The 17,001-nt window shown below is 47.7% G+C and overlaps 1 protein-coding gene across 1 annotated transcript in view; it reads right to left on the bottom strand.

Annotated features, from left to right (window-relative positions):
• The window catches only part of HECTD4 (HECT domain E3 ubiquitin protein ligase 4), a 194,700-nt gene that overhangs the window by 10,202 nt on the left and 167,497 nt on the right, over positions 1–17,001 (bottom strand). The window contains exons 59-68 of the mRNA XM_036741289.1: positions 16,427–16,632; positions 13,658–13,840; positions 11,389–12,692; positions 9,940–10,147; positions 5,865–6,088; positions 5,602–5,753; positions 4,493–4,599; positions 2,750–2,873; positions 664–854; positions 16–162 (exon numbers count right to left, since the gene is read on the bottom strand). Coding sequence (XP_036597184.1) covers positions 16–162; positions 664–854; positions 2,750–2,873; positions 4,493–4,599; positions 5,602–5,753; positions 5,865–6,088; positions 9,940–10,147; positions 11,389–12,692; positions 13,658–13,840; positions 16,427–16,632 — 2,846 coding nt within the window. The remainder of the gene's footprint in view (positions 1–15; positions 163–663; positions 855–2,749; positions 2,874–4,492; positions 4,600–5,601; positions 5,754–5,864; positions 6,089–9,939; positions 10,148–11,388; positions 12,693–13,657; positions 13,841–16,426; positions 16,633–17,001) is intronic.

Below are 17,001 nucleotides of genomic sequence, written 5' to 3'. Positions count from 1 at the left end.
CTAGTTATCTCAGACCTTTGGCCTCTTGCAGTAAGGCAGCAATGCTGTTGGAGAAGACGTCAGTCTGCCGCAGCTCCACCAGGGGCAAGAAGAATGTCTCCAGGGTGGTGTTCAGGGATTGGAGCAGAGCAAAGCGCAGACGTAAGCTTTCGATGGGAACATCTAAAGTAGCAATAAAGAAGGGAGTTAGGACACAAGCAGGCAGCCTGGGGGACTGCTGCTATTTCACACTCTCTGAAACTGGAATAACATCATCTGGAGTTAGGTCTGGGGGGGAAATGGGGGTATACTCAGGGGAAAGGACGCTGCCCCCACACCACACCATTGGGTGAAGAACAAATAAAACAGTGCCTTGAATCAGCCTATGTTCTTGTCACACATTTACACTTTAATTTGTTTAGGGATTTCCAAGCTTCCTATCTGTTTTCCAATTCTTCTCTCCTTGCCTTTCCTCATATGCCCATTGGGATATAACTTTTCTAACAGGCAGTAACCCTGGCCCACCTTCCTCAGCAGAAAACCCCCAGCAGAGACTCTGGGCTCTCTGGTCTTGCCCACTGTAAGGCTCCCAGAGCAGTGGACACTAGGTACCACAAGCACAGGGGCAATCCTCCTGAGCAGGTGAGCCAGTCTCAGTGTGAGCCCTTTTCCAGGTGCACATACTCAGGAGACAGGCAACTCTGGGGTCAGCAGCATCCGCAGGGTCTAAGTACACTTCATGGGGGTGAAGCCGTGCAGGGGTGATGGCAAGATGACGACAGAGGCGGTTGATGTACTGGACGAGCGCGACATCCATCTCTAGGGTCCACTTCCTGGATGTTTTCTGTGCATGTCTGGCATCAATGCAGGCACACCTGAAGAACAATAATGGTAGACACTGTGGACTGGCATTTGGGTCTAGATGCCTCCCTTAAGCAATTTTCGATCAAGCTTAAAGATGAACCTTGTGAAATGTCCTGGAGCCATGGGCAAGATGCCCCTGTACACAGTGCAGGGGCTGTGGGCTTCACAGGAGGCCCTCCATTTCTAGAGAATTAAGTCCAGACAAAGTCTTCCGGCCTCAGGGTCTCCAACAGATGAATATTAGGGCCTGAGCATGGTGCTAAACACAGGGCATAGAGGACTGGAAAGAAAGAAGGCACCTAACTGTTGTCCATACAGCGGGACATCAAGTTGAGTGCAACAGGTGCCTGGAGAGCTAGAGCCTCTTGGGGTGAGAGTCCAGAGAGGAACAACTAGCCATGGTGATGCTGGCTCACCCATCCTGGCCACTGCCAGACTGTGGGGGCCCAACGCAAAGGCAGCTCCAAGGCTGAGCCCCAGGCCCCTCCCTCGAGGGGATCCTCTTTGGAGGGCAGGTGCTGTCTCTCTAAAGGAAACACACTTGCTTTATGGTATGTGGGTGGACTTGTGGTATCCTGAGTCATCGGAGGCCTTCTCAAGCACACCTTAGTGCACTCTACTAATTGACAGACTACCCTAGTGTGGTACAATCAATCACTCTCTGGGGCATTCCAAGGTTTGAGTTCTGTCCCATTTAAACACAGTCTTCAGTCCAAAGAAACACAACTGCTCCATTAAATGCACAAATAAATTCAAACTACTGGTCTCTTTTTGAACCAATGTGGAGAAGCCAACCAGCTCCTGACCAGCCCATTATGGCTCAAGTCTGAGTCTTTGATTGAGGGGAAAATATGCTGGAAACAGGAGAGAAATCTTACCTTCTTTTGGAGGACAGTGCACAGGTTTTGGGGGAGTCTGGCCAAGATGAAGCCAATGGTCATTTTTCATTTTGGAAAACTGTTTATGGCAGAGTGGCCTGGGGAGGGGGCGATTTCTTTTGCCCTGGCAGTTTTCCTGCCTGAAATATGTATCCAACTAGAAAGGAAAGATCTACTGAATGGGCCCTGGAGATCAAGCTATTAGGGTACCAAATGGCAGCAAAGCAGGAGTGGGCAAGAACAGCACAAGTCCTAATACAAGTCTGCTAATGGACAGCTCCTCTGGGCCTATCCGTCCCTTGTCTGCTAGGAGATATGGCCTCATTCTAAGGACTGACAGCCTGTTATCTAGGAAACAGGGGAGACTAGAGAAGGAAAGAGGAGAAAGATGATGATGAGGGAGAATTCACCTACTCAGCTAAAGCTAAAGATCAACAGGACCTAGAAGGGAAGCCAAGATGAACAGCGACTGCGTGAAGCCAACCTGAACAAGAGACAGGTAGGGGTATGCTGAGGCACCGAAACACCAGAGCAACAACTGGATGATGAAGGGCCTGACCTGGAGAATAAGACCCCAGGGACAGGAGGGTCAGTGTGGCCTTAAATGCCCATTTGGGGCCCAAAGATGGTGCTGCTACATTTCTGCTACTCACCCACCCTCTGCTGGACTGTGAAGACTTGATGACTATTAGCCTGCTTGGGCTGTCTATGGGAGGGGATGGAAAGGGGCTAACATGGATCAGTGAATGCCTCACTGACTGGCTGGGGAAAAAGGAAGGGAGAGAAAGAATCTGTGAGCACTTCGCACAATGCCTGGCACATAGTAGGCACTTAATCAGCGTTTATCCTATCAGAGGGACCACAAGAAACCTTCCAAAAGCCAAAGGAGGTTCAGTTTAAATGCCACAAGAGCCTCTGAAGGTTATAATTTCCTGTCAGTAATTCACTTGGGATGCGATATGGAATCTGAAAAAATGCCATCCGAGTTAAACAGCTCAGTCTAGGAAAGCAAGGAGTGACCCACCTACCTTTCAAAATGAAGGTCATAACCACAGGATAAAATAGCCCTCCAGACACTGCGAATATCTTGTTTGGCTCGATCAACCACAAATTTGTGAAATCCTTCAAGGGTCAGATATTTTTCCTCAGGGACTGGGGAGAAGTAGAGCATCAGCCAAACATTAGAGGTCCTCAGTGCTCCCCCTGCCCCTCCCTTCCATCATCACCTCCCACTCCTCCCATCACTAAAGCTAGATGTGGTTCCTGAAATCACACTGTCATCTCCCACCTCCACACTCCGGCTCATGTGGCTGGCACTCCCAGGCAGGAGGCTCCCCTTGAGCAAGAAGCCCACATGACAATTTGTCTGGAACACGGCATGGGGAATTCCTGTCCAGGTATAGGCTGGACTCAATGGCTTCTCTTGTTCTTTCCAACTCTGAGAGGCCCTTACTCTATCTCTGCCCATCCCTCAAACCCACCCCTCCCCTTCACGAAACCCTCCCTGACCGTCCCATCTGTAAATTCCTAACGACCTTGATAGATCCATCTCTCGTGGTACTGGCCATACACAGAGAGGGGACTAGAAGCTGATATTCCACTGGCAGAAGGAACTCTGGAGTGAGAAGACTCCATCCACTGGTGCTCAACAGCACCTCGGCAGACACTCAGGGCCTAGAGCACCCAGAGGTTCAGAGGGAGGCCTTTCCCTCATCTTCCTGGCTCCAAGGCCAGCTCTCGATTCACTCCCCATTCTGAGCCTTGACGTACTGCAGGATTATGGGCAATCTGAGTCCTTGACTTCTCCCCTCTTAGATCTTAAGCATGTGGAAAGCAGGGGATTGGACTGTCTCTCTTCAGCCTGCAGCCACAGTACATCCATGCCCACACTCTCCTTTATCTACTACCCATAACTCCCGGGTTGAGATGACTCAAGGTTTACCAAGACTTTCCCCTCCATGCTGGGTGCATTCAGAAGCTTTTAGTGTTGCCTAATCATTACCCACTGTTGAGAAGGGACAACAGTTCTGATGTCCAATTTTCCCACTTTCTTCTTTCCTCTTCAGACTTTCTCTCTCCCCTAGGAGCCATGCCTGAACTCTCAAAACATTTCTTAACACAGTTTGCACTGATCTTTAAGAATATTCAATCCAACAAACTGCCACCTTTGTGTTGTATCTACTATGCGCAGAGAACTGTGCATGGTGCTGGGCGGGGGACACACACACACACACAAAGCCACAGTTGCTGTTGCCTCAAAGCAATGAATGGGGTCATCCTCTTCCTCCTTAATTTTGAAACTTGAGAAGAAAACTTTCAAGCTAAGTCAGAAAATCTTGAGATTGGAGGGGATCTCCAAGACCATCCAGTAAAATGGCACTTGACAACTGCCAAGTGCTCTGCTAGATGCCAGGGATTCAAAGATGACAAACCACATTCCTGAGCATCAAGGAGCTTATGATCTACCAGAGTCACAAATCCCCTTTTCAACATGACTGATAAGGGGTCACCCAGAGGACTGCCCAATGGGAAGGGAGCAATCTTCCCCTGGCCATGGCCTGGAAGCTTTGTGTACCAGGGTCCTCCACAAACTAGTCAGTGTTCACAGTGTGCGCTTCTGCAAGGCCCCCAGGCTCTGACTGACCTTGAGTCCTAGGGACAAGTATTGCCTCAGCTTGACAGCACGCTGCCTGCGAGGGCCCTTTCCCTTTGGCATGGAGACGTACTCTGAAGCAAAAGCTTTCGACCCCTTTCCCTCGCCCCCTCCTCACCTTCTTGTTTTTTGGTGGGGGATTTTTCAGGGTCTTTTTCATCAGGTTTACTCTTCTCTGGTGACTTGGGCTTCACAATTGGTTTCTTCTCACTTAAAGCTGTCCTGCTACAAAACCAAATGTTTGAATGAAACTGTTTCTGCCTGGAGCAGACACAAAAAGCCAACTTTCTGGTTTCCCTTTGTACTCTCTGGGAAGAGGGTTTATTGGGAAAATTAATAATGTAGACAGAGTTGATTTGAGTCTGTTTGAAGAACTTGAGAATAAAATGTTTTCAGACACACATAGAATTGCCTGCTGATCTACTATCTGATAAGAAGGCATTTTTATATGATCACTCAGACGATTCAGTTCATTTCAACAAAGGCCATGCACCTAGTCTATGCAGGGACCCTTGGCTAGACAGCTAACACTTTGCTATCTTAGCTCACTGAGGACTGTCGGTACATGTACTTGAGGGTGACAAAATGTGGAGAAGAAGTTCCTATCAGAATTCTGAGGCCTTGGCTCAAGGCTCAGCTCTGCCACTTCCTTGGTATGCAGAAGTCCAGATTCTCTGAGCCTCGGTTTCATTATCTGTAAAACGAAGACACTCTAGGATGGTTCAGAGGCCTAAATGAGATAGTGTTTACAAAATACTATATAAATCTAAGCTTGTGTTATTTTAAAACTATTCTAGGACATTCTAAGCCACCTTCTAGAAGAATCTTTTCCTGATTCCCTTTAATCTTAGTGCCTTCCCTGATAATTCTCTTCAGCTGATCCTGTCTGTTCATAATTGGCAGCATGTTGTTTCCCCCATTAGACTGTAAGCTCCCTGGGTGCAGGGACCCTCTTTCACCTTTCTTTGTATTCCCAGGACTTAGCATAATGCTTGACTCATAGCAGGAACTTCATAAATGCTTGCTGACTCAACTCTAGTGACTTCAGATAGATGCATTTTTCCCATATGTCTCAGCTGAGTCAAGCATCAATCCCCTGCTAGAAAGCAGAGAACTCACAGGAGCAACCGCAGCATGATTAAGAGAAGCCTCGGGTGTAGGTACTGCAGTTGAAGGAGACCTGTCCGTCCTTGAGGGGTAGGGAGGGGGGCAGGCTGGGATATTCACCTGACACTGTTGAGCACAGACTTCTCCTTGGTGGGAGGCTTCGTCATTGGCCGCTTCGTGCTCACCACCTTCACAGGGTGCTGTTCTTTGCCCGCTTTGTTGTATTTGCTCTTGTCAAACTTGGGCTTAGGCACACCGTATTTCCTCAGAATCTTCCCAAAGAAAGGAGTGGTTAGTTCTGGGGGGACAGCTCCTGCTCCCCTACCCACTCCCTGGGATGCAGACCCCACAAGCAGGGTTTACACAGGAGAGGGAGGGCTTACCTGGGTGAGCTGGTCCTCTAGCACCTTCTTCGGGGGGCGCACATTGGTAAAGAACACATGGAGCAGGTTTCCGGGAGTCTGAGAGTTGATTTGCTCCTTACTGAGATAGATGTCAGAGACTTTAATGGGCTTGGCCGGTGTCAGGCTGAGCATCTGCTCTGAATGGACACAACTTTTAAATATATCTGTGAGGACCTCTCGAGCCCCGGGCACCAGCTTCTCTCCTGGTAATGAGAGAGAGGAACAAAACAAAACATGATGTTTGTAGGAAAAGACAGGAAGTTTGCTCTCAAGTCCTTCTGAATATAATAGAATGTTTAAATATTTAAGAGAGATCTGATGCAGACAAATGGCAGGAATAGTAAAATCTTATAGAAAGCTGTAGTTATATCTGCAAAATTCACTTATAATCAATCGACATTTATTAAATGCTTAATACGTGCTGGGCACTGTGCTAAGTGTTGGGGATACAAAGAGAGGCAAAAGTCAGTCCCTGAGACAACATGCACACACGCACACGCACACGCACACACGCACACACAGAGCAAGCTACATACAGGATAAGTATGAAACAGTTAACAGAAGGAAGGCACTGGAATGACAAGGGGTTAGAAAAGGCCTCCATTAAAAGAAGGGATTTTAGTTGGGACTTATAGGAAGTCAGGGAGGTCAGGAGGGAGAATGTTCCAGACACGGGGGACAGCCAGAGAAAATGCTCAGGACCAAGAGATGGAGAATCTTGTTTGTAGAACAGACATGAGGCTAGTGTTACTGGATCCAAGAGTATGTGTTGGGGAGTTAAGGTGTAAGGAGACTGGAAAGGTAGAAAGGGCAGGTTATGAAAGGCTTTCAATGCCAAACAGAGCATTTTGAATTTGATCTTGGAGGTAATAGGGAGTCACTAGTGTTTATTGAGCAGGGGAGTGACATGGTCACACTTGTGCTTTAGGAAAATCATGTTAGTGGCTGGATGGAGGATGGACCAGACGTGAGGCAGGCAAACTCCACCGTAGCTATTGTGATAATGCAGGTATGAGGCAATGAGGGGCTGCACCGGGGTGGGGGTACTGTCAGAGGAGACAATGGGGACACATCTGAGAGATGCTGCTACAACGGTGAAATCAACAGGCCCTGGCAACAGATTGGGGCACTTTGTTGGAGGAGATGGGATAGAGTAGGATCGCTTGTACTAGTAGCAGGGTTAGCCTTGGTAAGGACAATTTATCATGTGAAACAAGGGTGGAGGAGGAGAGAGTGGTAGAGGGCGCCCGAGTGATAGGAGATGACAAAGAGGAGACAAGAGGGAACTCACAGCAATTGGTCTCAATTTTTTTTTTTTCTGTAAAACATGAGCAACGTCCTCTGCTGAGAAACAGAGTTGGGAGAGCCATGGAGTATCTGAGGAGTCTGAGAAGGTTCGGAAGAGCTGCTGTGGAGAGTGGGAAAGTGAGCTGATAAGGGACGTAGAGTAGGATTGCCGAGCAGCAGTGAGGGCCCAGCTGAGCCTGTGTAACATAAAACTCCATGGTTTCCTTCCCCTTCATTCAGCAGGTGTGTGGGTATGAAGGTGATGAATGGTGGGAGCAATCAGAGGCTTAGCTGGGTGCAACTGGTGATATAAGGGGATTGAGGTATTCAAGAGAGGAGGACAGTGCAGAGTTGAGAGGGTTCACCAAGGGGTCAAGGTAGGGAAAAAGAGGAAACTGGCTAGTGCAGGGGAAATGGCCTGGGAGAGAACTGAAGGGCCAAGGAGTTGGACTTGACAGTGCAGATGTTATATATAATAAGGTTAGATAAGAAAAGGAAGAGGGGGAGGTGAAAAGTTAGTGGATTATGGCCAGATGAGGGGATTTCAGAAGTCTTGAACATGTTTCATGTTGTGGGTAATGGCAAGCCTGAGAATATGATCTTCTGTGTGTGTGGCTGAGGTCAAGTGGAGGAGTAGCTCCTGGGCACAGGGCAGTATGAGGCACTGAGAGATTAGGGAGTTGGAGGGAGAATCAGTGTGTATACTGAAGTCCCCCAGCATGAGGGCAGGAGTTGGGAAGGAGGGAAAAGCTGTAAGCCAAGGTACCAGACTCATTGAGGAAGGCAGGGGAGTAAGCTGGGGGATGGCGGGGTCTGTAGTCCACAGCTACTGGGATTTTGATTGGCTGTTAGATGTGAACAGCAAGGCCCTCAAAGGAAGTGATGGCAGACAGGGAGAATCTGGAAATGGCCATGGGGAGCATGAAGTATTCCAACTACTCTGCCTTGACCAGTGAGCTGTGGGCGGTGAGAGAAGGTGTGGCCAGTACAGAAATGATTACTAAGATACAACAACATTGCATGTAATCATTAAAGAACACATTGATTTTGGCCTCTGAGCACGTGTTCTTGCTTTCTTCATTTTCCTAACAGCGCTCTCTTGTGCAGCCCTAGAAGGCAGTCTCATGATTTCTCATCAGAATGCATCACCTCCCTTCTTTCCTCTCATTATTTTCACAAGCACTATTAACTTCTCTTGGCGGACACAGTGAACGTGTCCCTGAAGACAGGCTGACAATGACATAAAATCTTAAACCTGGCCAGAAGGTAGCATAAAGCGCACACAGAACTATTCAATGGCAATGAGAAGTACAGCCCAAGTGGTCAGTCCAGGTCTGTGTGGTACGCACTTTTAAAAAATGCTAAATACACATCAATTAAAGCAAAGCCTTGTTAGATTTTTAAAATGCTATGTATAAATGCATGTTACATGAGGTTTTTGTCTTACTATTATTAGGAAATAAAATTAACTGATATAAATATAAGGGATAGAAAGATGAGCTACAGGGAAATGTGAAAGAAGACAAGCTGGGGGCCAAAAGAGACCACTGGTAGATGGTGAGTAGTCAATATGTGGCTGTGATGAAACAAATCAGCACACTCCTGGGCTGGCGCAGCAGGACTTGTCATACCCACAGGGGACATTTTTCTGCTACAGCCAGTATTGGCAGAAACATCCACAGTCCTGGATTCTGTCTGAACTCTGCAGTTTGGGATAGGTGGGGAAAATGGGAGGAGAGTATAAAGAGATAGAAAACGGCACCCTGAGTAAGAAATGAGGAACACTCGGACTTCATTATAACCTGGAAAGACATATGAACTGATGCTGAGTGAGGGGAGCAGAACCAGGAGATGTACCTGTAAGGACTAACTTTGATAGACTTGGCTCCTCTCATCAATGCAAGGTTCAAAGACAGCTCCAAAAGACTCATGATGGAAAAAGCTATGCACATCCAAAGAAAGAATTATGGAGTCTGAATGCAGATTGGGGCAAAATATTTGCTCTTTTTTTTTCCTTCTTTTTTAGTTTTGTTTCTCATTTCTCATGATTTATTCCATTGGTTATAATTCTTCTTTACAACTGGACTCTTACTTAAATAAGTTCAATGTGAAGGAATATGTAGAAACTACATTGGATTACATGCCATCTTGCAGGGGAGGAGGGAGGAGAGGGAGGGAGAGAAAATTTGGAACCCCAAAACTTGTGGAACTGAATGTCGTAAACTAAAAATAAAAAAGAAATTTATAAAAAAAAAAAAAAAGAAAAAAAAAAGAAAATGGCACCCTGACAGAAGGCTAATGGGGATGGGGATGTTTCACTGAAAGAGAAGCCTCAGGAATCAGTATCCTCGAGCACACAGAGTTAGAGCAAGGAAAAAATATTGAAAACATTTTGTTCTTTGGCTCTAGAGAACAGAACAAAATAAATGGGCTGAAGAGTCAACAAAAGACCACCTGGTTACAACTCCTTGACCAAAAGTAAGAAAGATTAGATACCGTAATGACCCATTAAAAAAGCCTGCAGGATATCTCCTCTTGGTTGAGTGACTGATTCCCTGGGCTGTGTTGGTTTGGATAGATGCCTGGCTGAGGAGAGAATTTCTTTCTATAGCAGAAGCAGAATGAGAAAGGAAATTAACTTATTTCCCAGTCTTTGGAAGGTTTTTCGTACTTTGGGGAAAAAAGTAATTCCAATACCACACCTTGACCTCACACCACTAAACACTAAAAACCAGCTCCCAGAAAGTATTTCTAGAGAGTAACATACCTTTAATAGATTTGTCATTGAAATAGTCTTCTAGCCCTGGGCTTCCCTGGGTATCAAATAAACTCTGGTTTACTGTTGACACAGTTAAAATTTCTTCAGTTGACATTTCCATTAATTCATCTTCACCATCCAGGCTCGACAAACCAATGAGATCGTTATTGTTAAACAAACTTGCTCGGATCTTCTCAATTTTGGCCCGGGAGCGTATCTGTGTGAATGATGAAGAGGGTTACTTGGAGCTGCAGTAGAAAAGCGATTATTCAATGTCTCAGAGATCTGTTTTTTCCTCCCCTCTCTCTGACCTGGCTACTTGTCTTCCCTTACTGAAAGTGGTTTCTAGCCATCTACTCCCATGGCCTCAGGTCGGCCAATTCACAGAGAAGTGATACAGGTAACTTTCCTCTTCAAGAGAGCCTAACACTGTCTGGGAACACACCAGCTTAGCTGTTCAAGTAAGACAAAACTCTCATTTGAAGTAACCTGCACATCCGGCCTGGCCTGCAAGCATCCCCAAGTGTCTCCAAGGGAGCCCAGTTCTTCCTCCCACTCTGAATACCATCTGAATTTATGACCCACCCTTTAAAACACAATTCCAATTCCACTTCCTCCAGGGCACCTTCCCTTCCTCCTCCAATCAGCAGCAACCTCACCCTGGCCATCCCTAGAACTCATGTATAACTTCATTTGGTAACTCTGGAATGCACTGAGGGTGTAATGCTGTGAACTTCCTGAGGATAAAGGGCTGTTTCTAACCTACATTTTGTATTGCTCCCCCAATACCTGTTGGGCAGTGTGATTTGTACACAGTAGGCACTTAATGATGGTTGACTGTATTGTTCTATTGCATTTTAATAGAGAACATGTAGCTCAACACTGCTGTAAAAGCTGTCCCATCAACACAGTGGCTGAGTGGATACAGCACTGGACTTGGAGTCAGCTCCAGACCAGCCAACGACAGCTGATCTACCCTGTGCCAGGAACTGTGCTGAGTGCTTTGTGGAGTTGTGTGGATGTGAGTGATGCTGTTAGTAGCCCTATTTACAGATGAGGAAATTGAGGCAGGCAGAGGTAAAGAGACTTGTCCAGGGTCACAGAGCAAGTGTTTAAGGTCTCCTTGCCTCCGGGACCCGCACTCTGCATCACCTAGCTGCCTTCTTCTCAGGGAGACCTGAGGTCAAATCCTGCCTCTGCCTGCCTCAGTGACCTCATCTGTAAAATGAGGATTATAGTAACACTTCCCTCCCAGGCTGGCTGTGAGGATCAAATGAGAAAAATTCTATAGAGTGCCTTGCCAACTATAAAATGCTAGCGGTCATTGTCGCTTGCTGATGTTCTACATCTCTCTCCTACTAATCAGCCTCTGAAAAGAATCCTGTGTAGCCTGGATACAACCAGAGAGCTGAGAGGAGCAGTGACCCCCATGACCCCTCGGGGCCCAGGAGCCATTACCTCGACGACGGCAAAGCCTTTAATGGGACGAGACAAGAGGGGCTGGTTGTCCAGCGAGGTGACCGTGTACATGGATCCCACATCTGAGACAGAGGCTGTTTCTGCATTGTCAATGGGCTCTCCCAGGCTCCCCAGACTGCCCAAGCTTCCAGTGCTACATAGGGAAATGTCTAGACTCTCCTGGCTGGAGACAACATGGGGCTCCAGCAAATTGGGAGGGATGGCCAGCTCCAGACCAGGAGGAAACTGCTCCCCTGAGACCTCGCTAACCGTCTGAGAGAGCCCCTGGGAGCTGCAGATGGAGGCTTGGCTGGTGGAGGCGGATGCGCTGACGCTCATGGCAGGGGTGACGCTGCTGGAACTGCTGACGTCTAGACTGTCGGCACTGGGGAAACCCACAGGCTTCTCCAGCTCTGTTCTACCATCCCCTCCTTCTGCTTTGTCCTTGGGCTTTTTGGGGTCTTCTTCCTGCAGAGGAATATAGATCTCATCTTTAAAGACCCCACCGTGGGCATTGCAAGCCTTCCGGATCGCACTTCTCACAATGCCCTCGTCCAAATGCGTGGGGATGCCTGAGATGACCAGCAGGCGGCTGTGGGCCGTAGGGCCCACGAGGGCCTGGCAAGCATCAGCGATGGCGTCATTGGTCACCCCTAGCCCTTGGGGATCTTTCTTGATGAGGTGCCGAAGAATGGTGAGCAGGGTCAGGGCCCTGTGAAACCACAACATGTCCTCTGGTTTGCTGCCACCAATACTCAGCACAGATGTATCTGTTTCCACTGTTCGAGAGGAAGACCGTTTACCAGAAGAGGAGGCCTTCTCCCGTTTCATTTTGACCTTCTTCCTCTTGGACAGGAGGCTGGGACTCTGTGGGGTCTGCCCTGGGGAAGATGAAGACGAGGATGAAGAGTCACTAAGATTGGGTGCATTGGTTGAGGCCATGACGCTCGAGGTCACGCTCATATTGATGGGCAGAGTCACCTCGGCTACAGCCAAGCATGCTTCCATCAGAGCATGGAAGTAGGTGGAGAACCTGCCCTGGTCAGCCCCAGGGGCCCCCGAGCCTCCGCAGGTACTGCTGGTGACCCAGTTCTGGGTCTCTTCATCATAAAGCTTGTGCAGCTCTGACTGTAGGGCCATGAGCATGGCCAGGCAGGGGTTGAGCTGAAGGGCAATGGAGGAGGACAGGCCCGACGGCTTCTTTCTTTGCTCCAAGCTGTGTACTTTGCGCAGGAGCTCTGCCAGGAGATGGAAGATCAGCTCCTTCACACATGCGGCCATATCAGTTGTCCAGAGGAAGTTTCCTATTAAAAAAAAGAAGTCCGTATCACAGTGCTTTTACAATCCAAGCACACGAAACTGGTGTTCACATTCTGCTTCTCAGCAGGTGACTGTCCATAGGCTGGATTCAACCAGAGGGGTCACATTACTGTGCCAGAGTCCTCTCCTCCCCCTGGTAATGACATCTGCAACAGAAACCAATCCTCTCTCCAGCTTCTCTAAATCATTAAGATAAAACTGTAGCTCAGGAAGATTGAAAAGATATTAATGCTAGCTAATGGGCACCCAAAGTTTCAGACACCCCCAGATTTGGGGGAACTCAGGTTTTGTCCAAGCCAGGGCTGGGTGAGAGGTTTTTGTTTTTCCCAGCGTGGTGGTGCCAGGGAAAGAGAGCTGAGTTCTAGCTCTACCATCTGCAGCTTCTGCTGGGTCCCATCCACCTTTGGACCTGGGTTTACTCAAGTGTGAAATGAGGGAGATTGGACTTGGTGGTCTCTAAGATTCCTTCTGCTTCTAAAATTCTAATTCAAATTAGAAATTCGTCTAGCCTTTTTTTTTTTTCAATGTTAGAAAACAACTTCTTACACAGCAAGCACCCTGGGGTAACTGTGAGGCTCCTTCTGAAGAAGGAATGACTTTGGGGCTTTTCATGGCTCCCCTCTACCCAGTACGGCATTTGCACCAGAGAGGAGGGTGTATTACCTAAGAGAGTGGCTCTTGGCCTGGCGTGAGGTGAAGCTTGCATGGGACTCAGGGGGATCTGGACCCTTGATCAGATTTGAGCTTGGACACTTACTACCTGTGCTACCCACAGCAAGGTGCTTAACCTTTCAAAGCACTGGTTTCCTCATTGATAAAAAGAGAAAAGTAGAAGAAGCGGCTTCTCAGGATGGTTGAGACCCAAATGAAGCCCTGCTTGGACTGCACTTTCACACAACCATGCTCTGGGCATCAGCATCACCCCCCTTATCATCATTCTGTATCTCACCTAGGAGCTCCACCACTTGCAGCAGAACTGAGGTTGGGATGATGGTATCAGGCTCGTCTTCAGATTTCCCTTCACTATCTTCAAATCTCCAAGACAAGAGCTGCTCTGCAAAAGCCATGGCTAATGGGAATTCCAGGGGCAGAGAATGCAACACCAGCACAGCTCCTGGAGGTGGAGAGACCCCTAGGACACCCCCCAGGAAGGAAGGTCACCAGTTGGCGCTTGATTTCAATAAATGCATGATACTGGTTGGTAGAAGCCAAGCTGGAGAGCATGGCAACAAACGTGACCATTTTACTAATGAGAGAAAACACAGGAAGCCAACACAATTTCCTTTCAAATGTTACCCTTTCAAATGGGTAACAGAAGATGGGGAAGCAGGGTAAATAAAAGTGAGGAAGAGACAGCATTCTCAAACCACCGAGAAACAAACTCATCTTAGTAAAGCGAACATGAGTTCTATCTTGTGCTTTAAGGAGACATTGCCTAGAATATTCCCCCTCCTGAAACAAGTGCTCTGAGACTGTACGAACACACTAAGACGCTACTGCAGGCAGAGAGCTGGGAGCTCTACGGCCCGCATGAAATGAACCACACACCACTGTTGCTACAGACTCCCAAGATTTCTGAGCTGGAAGGGGCCTCCAAGGCTCTCTCATCCAAGCAGTGCTAAAGCAAGAATACAACATTTATACTGAGAATCTTCTTCTGGAAGACCTCTAATGAAGGGAAAGCCAAGCCACTGTTCCATTTTGGGACAGGTTTCATTTTGAGGAAGCTTTTTATACTGAAACCAAATCTGCTTCTTTGCCCTTCCACTCACAGCTCCAAAAGAGTCAACTGACTTCTCCTTCTATATAATGGCCTCCTAAACACTTAAAGGTTGTTCTTCTATCGTTCCCTATGTCCTAGGGCAAGAATATCAGAGTTAGGGCTGGAAGGGAACTTACATGTCTTCTCCTCCAAGCCTTGAAATGAGTTAGTGGCAGAGCTGGCACTGGAGTGCAGGCCTGTGACTCCAAGCCCAAGCTCTCTCTGCCAGACTGCTCTGACTTTTTTCCCTTCAAGTGGCTCCTTGGCTGTTCACCATGCTGGCTGCTGACCTCTTGAAACTCTGCAGCACGCCAAAGCACTTTCTGAGTATGCTGCCCCAAGTGGACCCAGGACTCCAGAGCAGAGGACAACCAAACTCTCATCTCCCTGGTCTGGACACCAGGACTCTCTCCTGCAGCCCAAGATGGCACCTGCCTTGAGACTGTCCCATCACCTGGCAAGCCATACTGAGTTTGTAGGCCCTACCACCCCAGATCTTCAGATAAACTGCTATCTGATCAAACATACCCTAACTTGTACTTGTAAAAATGATTTCTGGAAGCTAAGATCACTTTTTTCTCTTCTGAAAGGATATCCCAACTCTCTGCTAATACCTGGCACAAGCCATCCCAAGGGTTTTTCCAGATGGCTGCCAGCCACTCCACTGATCAGGGCCACCTGAAGATGTGCCATCGAAGGAGCTCTAAGCTAGGAGAACTCAGCAGCCAGGGGTGACTGAAGGCTGGCTCTGCTACTAATAAGCTATGACACCATGGCCAGGTCACCTGAGCTCTCTCAGCCTCGGTGTTCTCCTGAGCGGGAGAGTTCCACTCCTTCCTTCCAAGCTTGTGATGAGGCAAGTGCTCTGCCAACATGAGCTGCAGGTCCCCAGTGCCCGAGGCTGGTCCTGGCATGGCCATTTCTTAGCTGCATAGCTAAAAGCACTTCACTAGCCACATAACATCTCTGAGTCTGAGCTTCCTCAAATGGGGGAGAGAGGGTCAATTTTGGACTGTTTGATCTCAAGGTCCCCTTCTAACTCTGAAGACCTATTTGTCTAAAAACTGAGTTGTTACTATTGTTCACCAGGATCACAGTGAGGAGCCACCTCTGTGAATAGGCCTGCATTTCTGGCTGACTGCTCTCATGAAGAACACAAAAGCAGGAATACTGCGCTGAGTCAGGGGCCCTCTGCCTCTAACCTGAATATTTAAAGTTAAGCTAGTAGACTCTGAGTGACTTCCAAATGGCCACAGTGTACTCTTCAGCTGAGTACAATTTCACTTGAAAACTGTGAGCCCGCCTGGCCTTTCTCCTTTGTAGAGATACCTGGTCCCAAAGGCCCCTCCTCCTCCATCATCTGCCTAGAAACAGCATCTTGTGCAGAGAGACAAGCAGCAAGCAGCACCCTTCAGATTTAAATAGACTTCTTTGTCACCTAAAACTGGATTCAAGCACTGAAACTATGGCAGGTCTAATCAAGATGCTGGGAGAGACAAGACACATCATTTTTTCCAATGAAAACATCCCAAGTGCTGTCTGCTACTTAGGACTTGAGTGTGTTTCTGTGGCTCTCATTGCCCAATACCCTGGGGGCCCAATTTAATCACAGCAGGTCTGAGGGATGAGAACTGAATGAAACTCAGTTTGGATGGTGAAATCTAAAGTATTGCCTTGGTCCAATCATACTAAGAGGAAGTCATTCCAACCACCAAGTAACCATCCCAAATCATGTGTGGGAAGAAACATATCATCCCTGTTACCACCAAAGAGTGTATCACCTGTCAGGCCTTTGCACAACTATGCAGCTCTCCAAAGTGTACCATAGTAAACAGACCTTTTCTTTACCAGTGGGAAATGGACTCAGCAAGGCAGAAAATCCCTTCCATTTTAGAAAAGGAAAAGCAGAGAAATGATTGCCAATCTTCATCGCCATAAGCTAATCAAGAGATTTACCCAGTTTGATGTGCACTTTGTCGGTCGCTATGATCACGGAAGGATACTGGTTGGTGGTTGGAGGTGGGGTGAGACCCGTGTTGGTTGGAGAAGCGTCCCGTGGATAGCAGACGGCTTCGATGAGATTGAGCTGGCCATTACGCTTCACTTTGTGGCCTAGTCCATATAAGAGCACACGGGCCCATGGAGCCTTGTATAGGGAGGAGCTGTGAAAGAAGGAATGAGCAATGATGGAGGAGTTGGCCACATGTACAGTGGACACTAACGACAGATGTGTTTCTAATGGAGATGACGGTAAGAGGCTTGGCTAATGGAATCATGCCTGCACTTTTCCACCCATCTTTTGTGAAAGTAGACCAGTTGAAAGAGTACCGGATGCTATGTCAGAAGGCCCGAGTTTGAGTCCTGACTGCTGTCTACTAATGAAGAAATCCCTTAACCTCCATAAGCCCGTTTTTTCCTTTGTAAAGAGGAGGATCTTTGATGATCTATTTCCTGGGGCTGTTATGAAGACCAAAGAGCATTTTGGTAGGTACTTAGTAAATTATCATGTTGTGTAGATGTCTGTGGTAGTG

This window comes from Trichosurus vulpecula, chromosome 1 (assembly GCF_011100635.1).
Source record: "Trichosurus vulpecula isolate mTriVul1 chromosome 1, mTriVul1.pri, whole genome shotgun sequence".
NCBI classification, from domain to species: domain Eukaryota; kingdom Metazoa; phylum Chordata; class Mammalia; order Diprotodontia; family Phalangeridae; genus Trichosurus; species Trichosurus vulpecula.
Note: the sequence above shows the minus strand (reverse complement) of the source record. Positions and strands in the feature narration are given on the sequence as shown.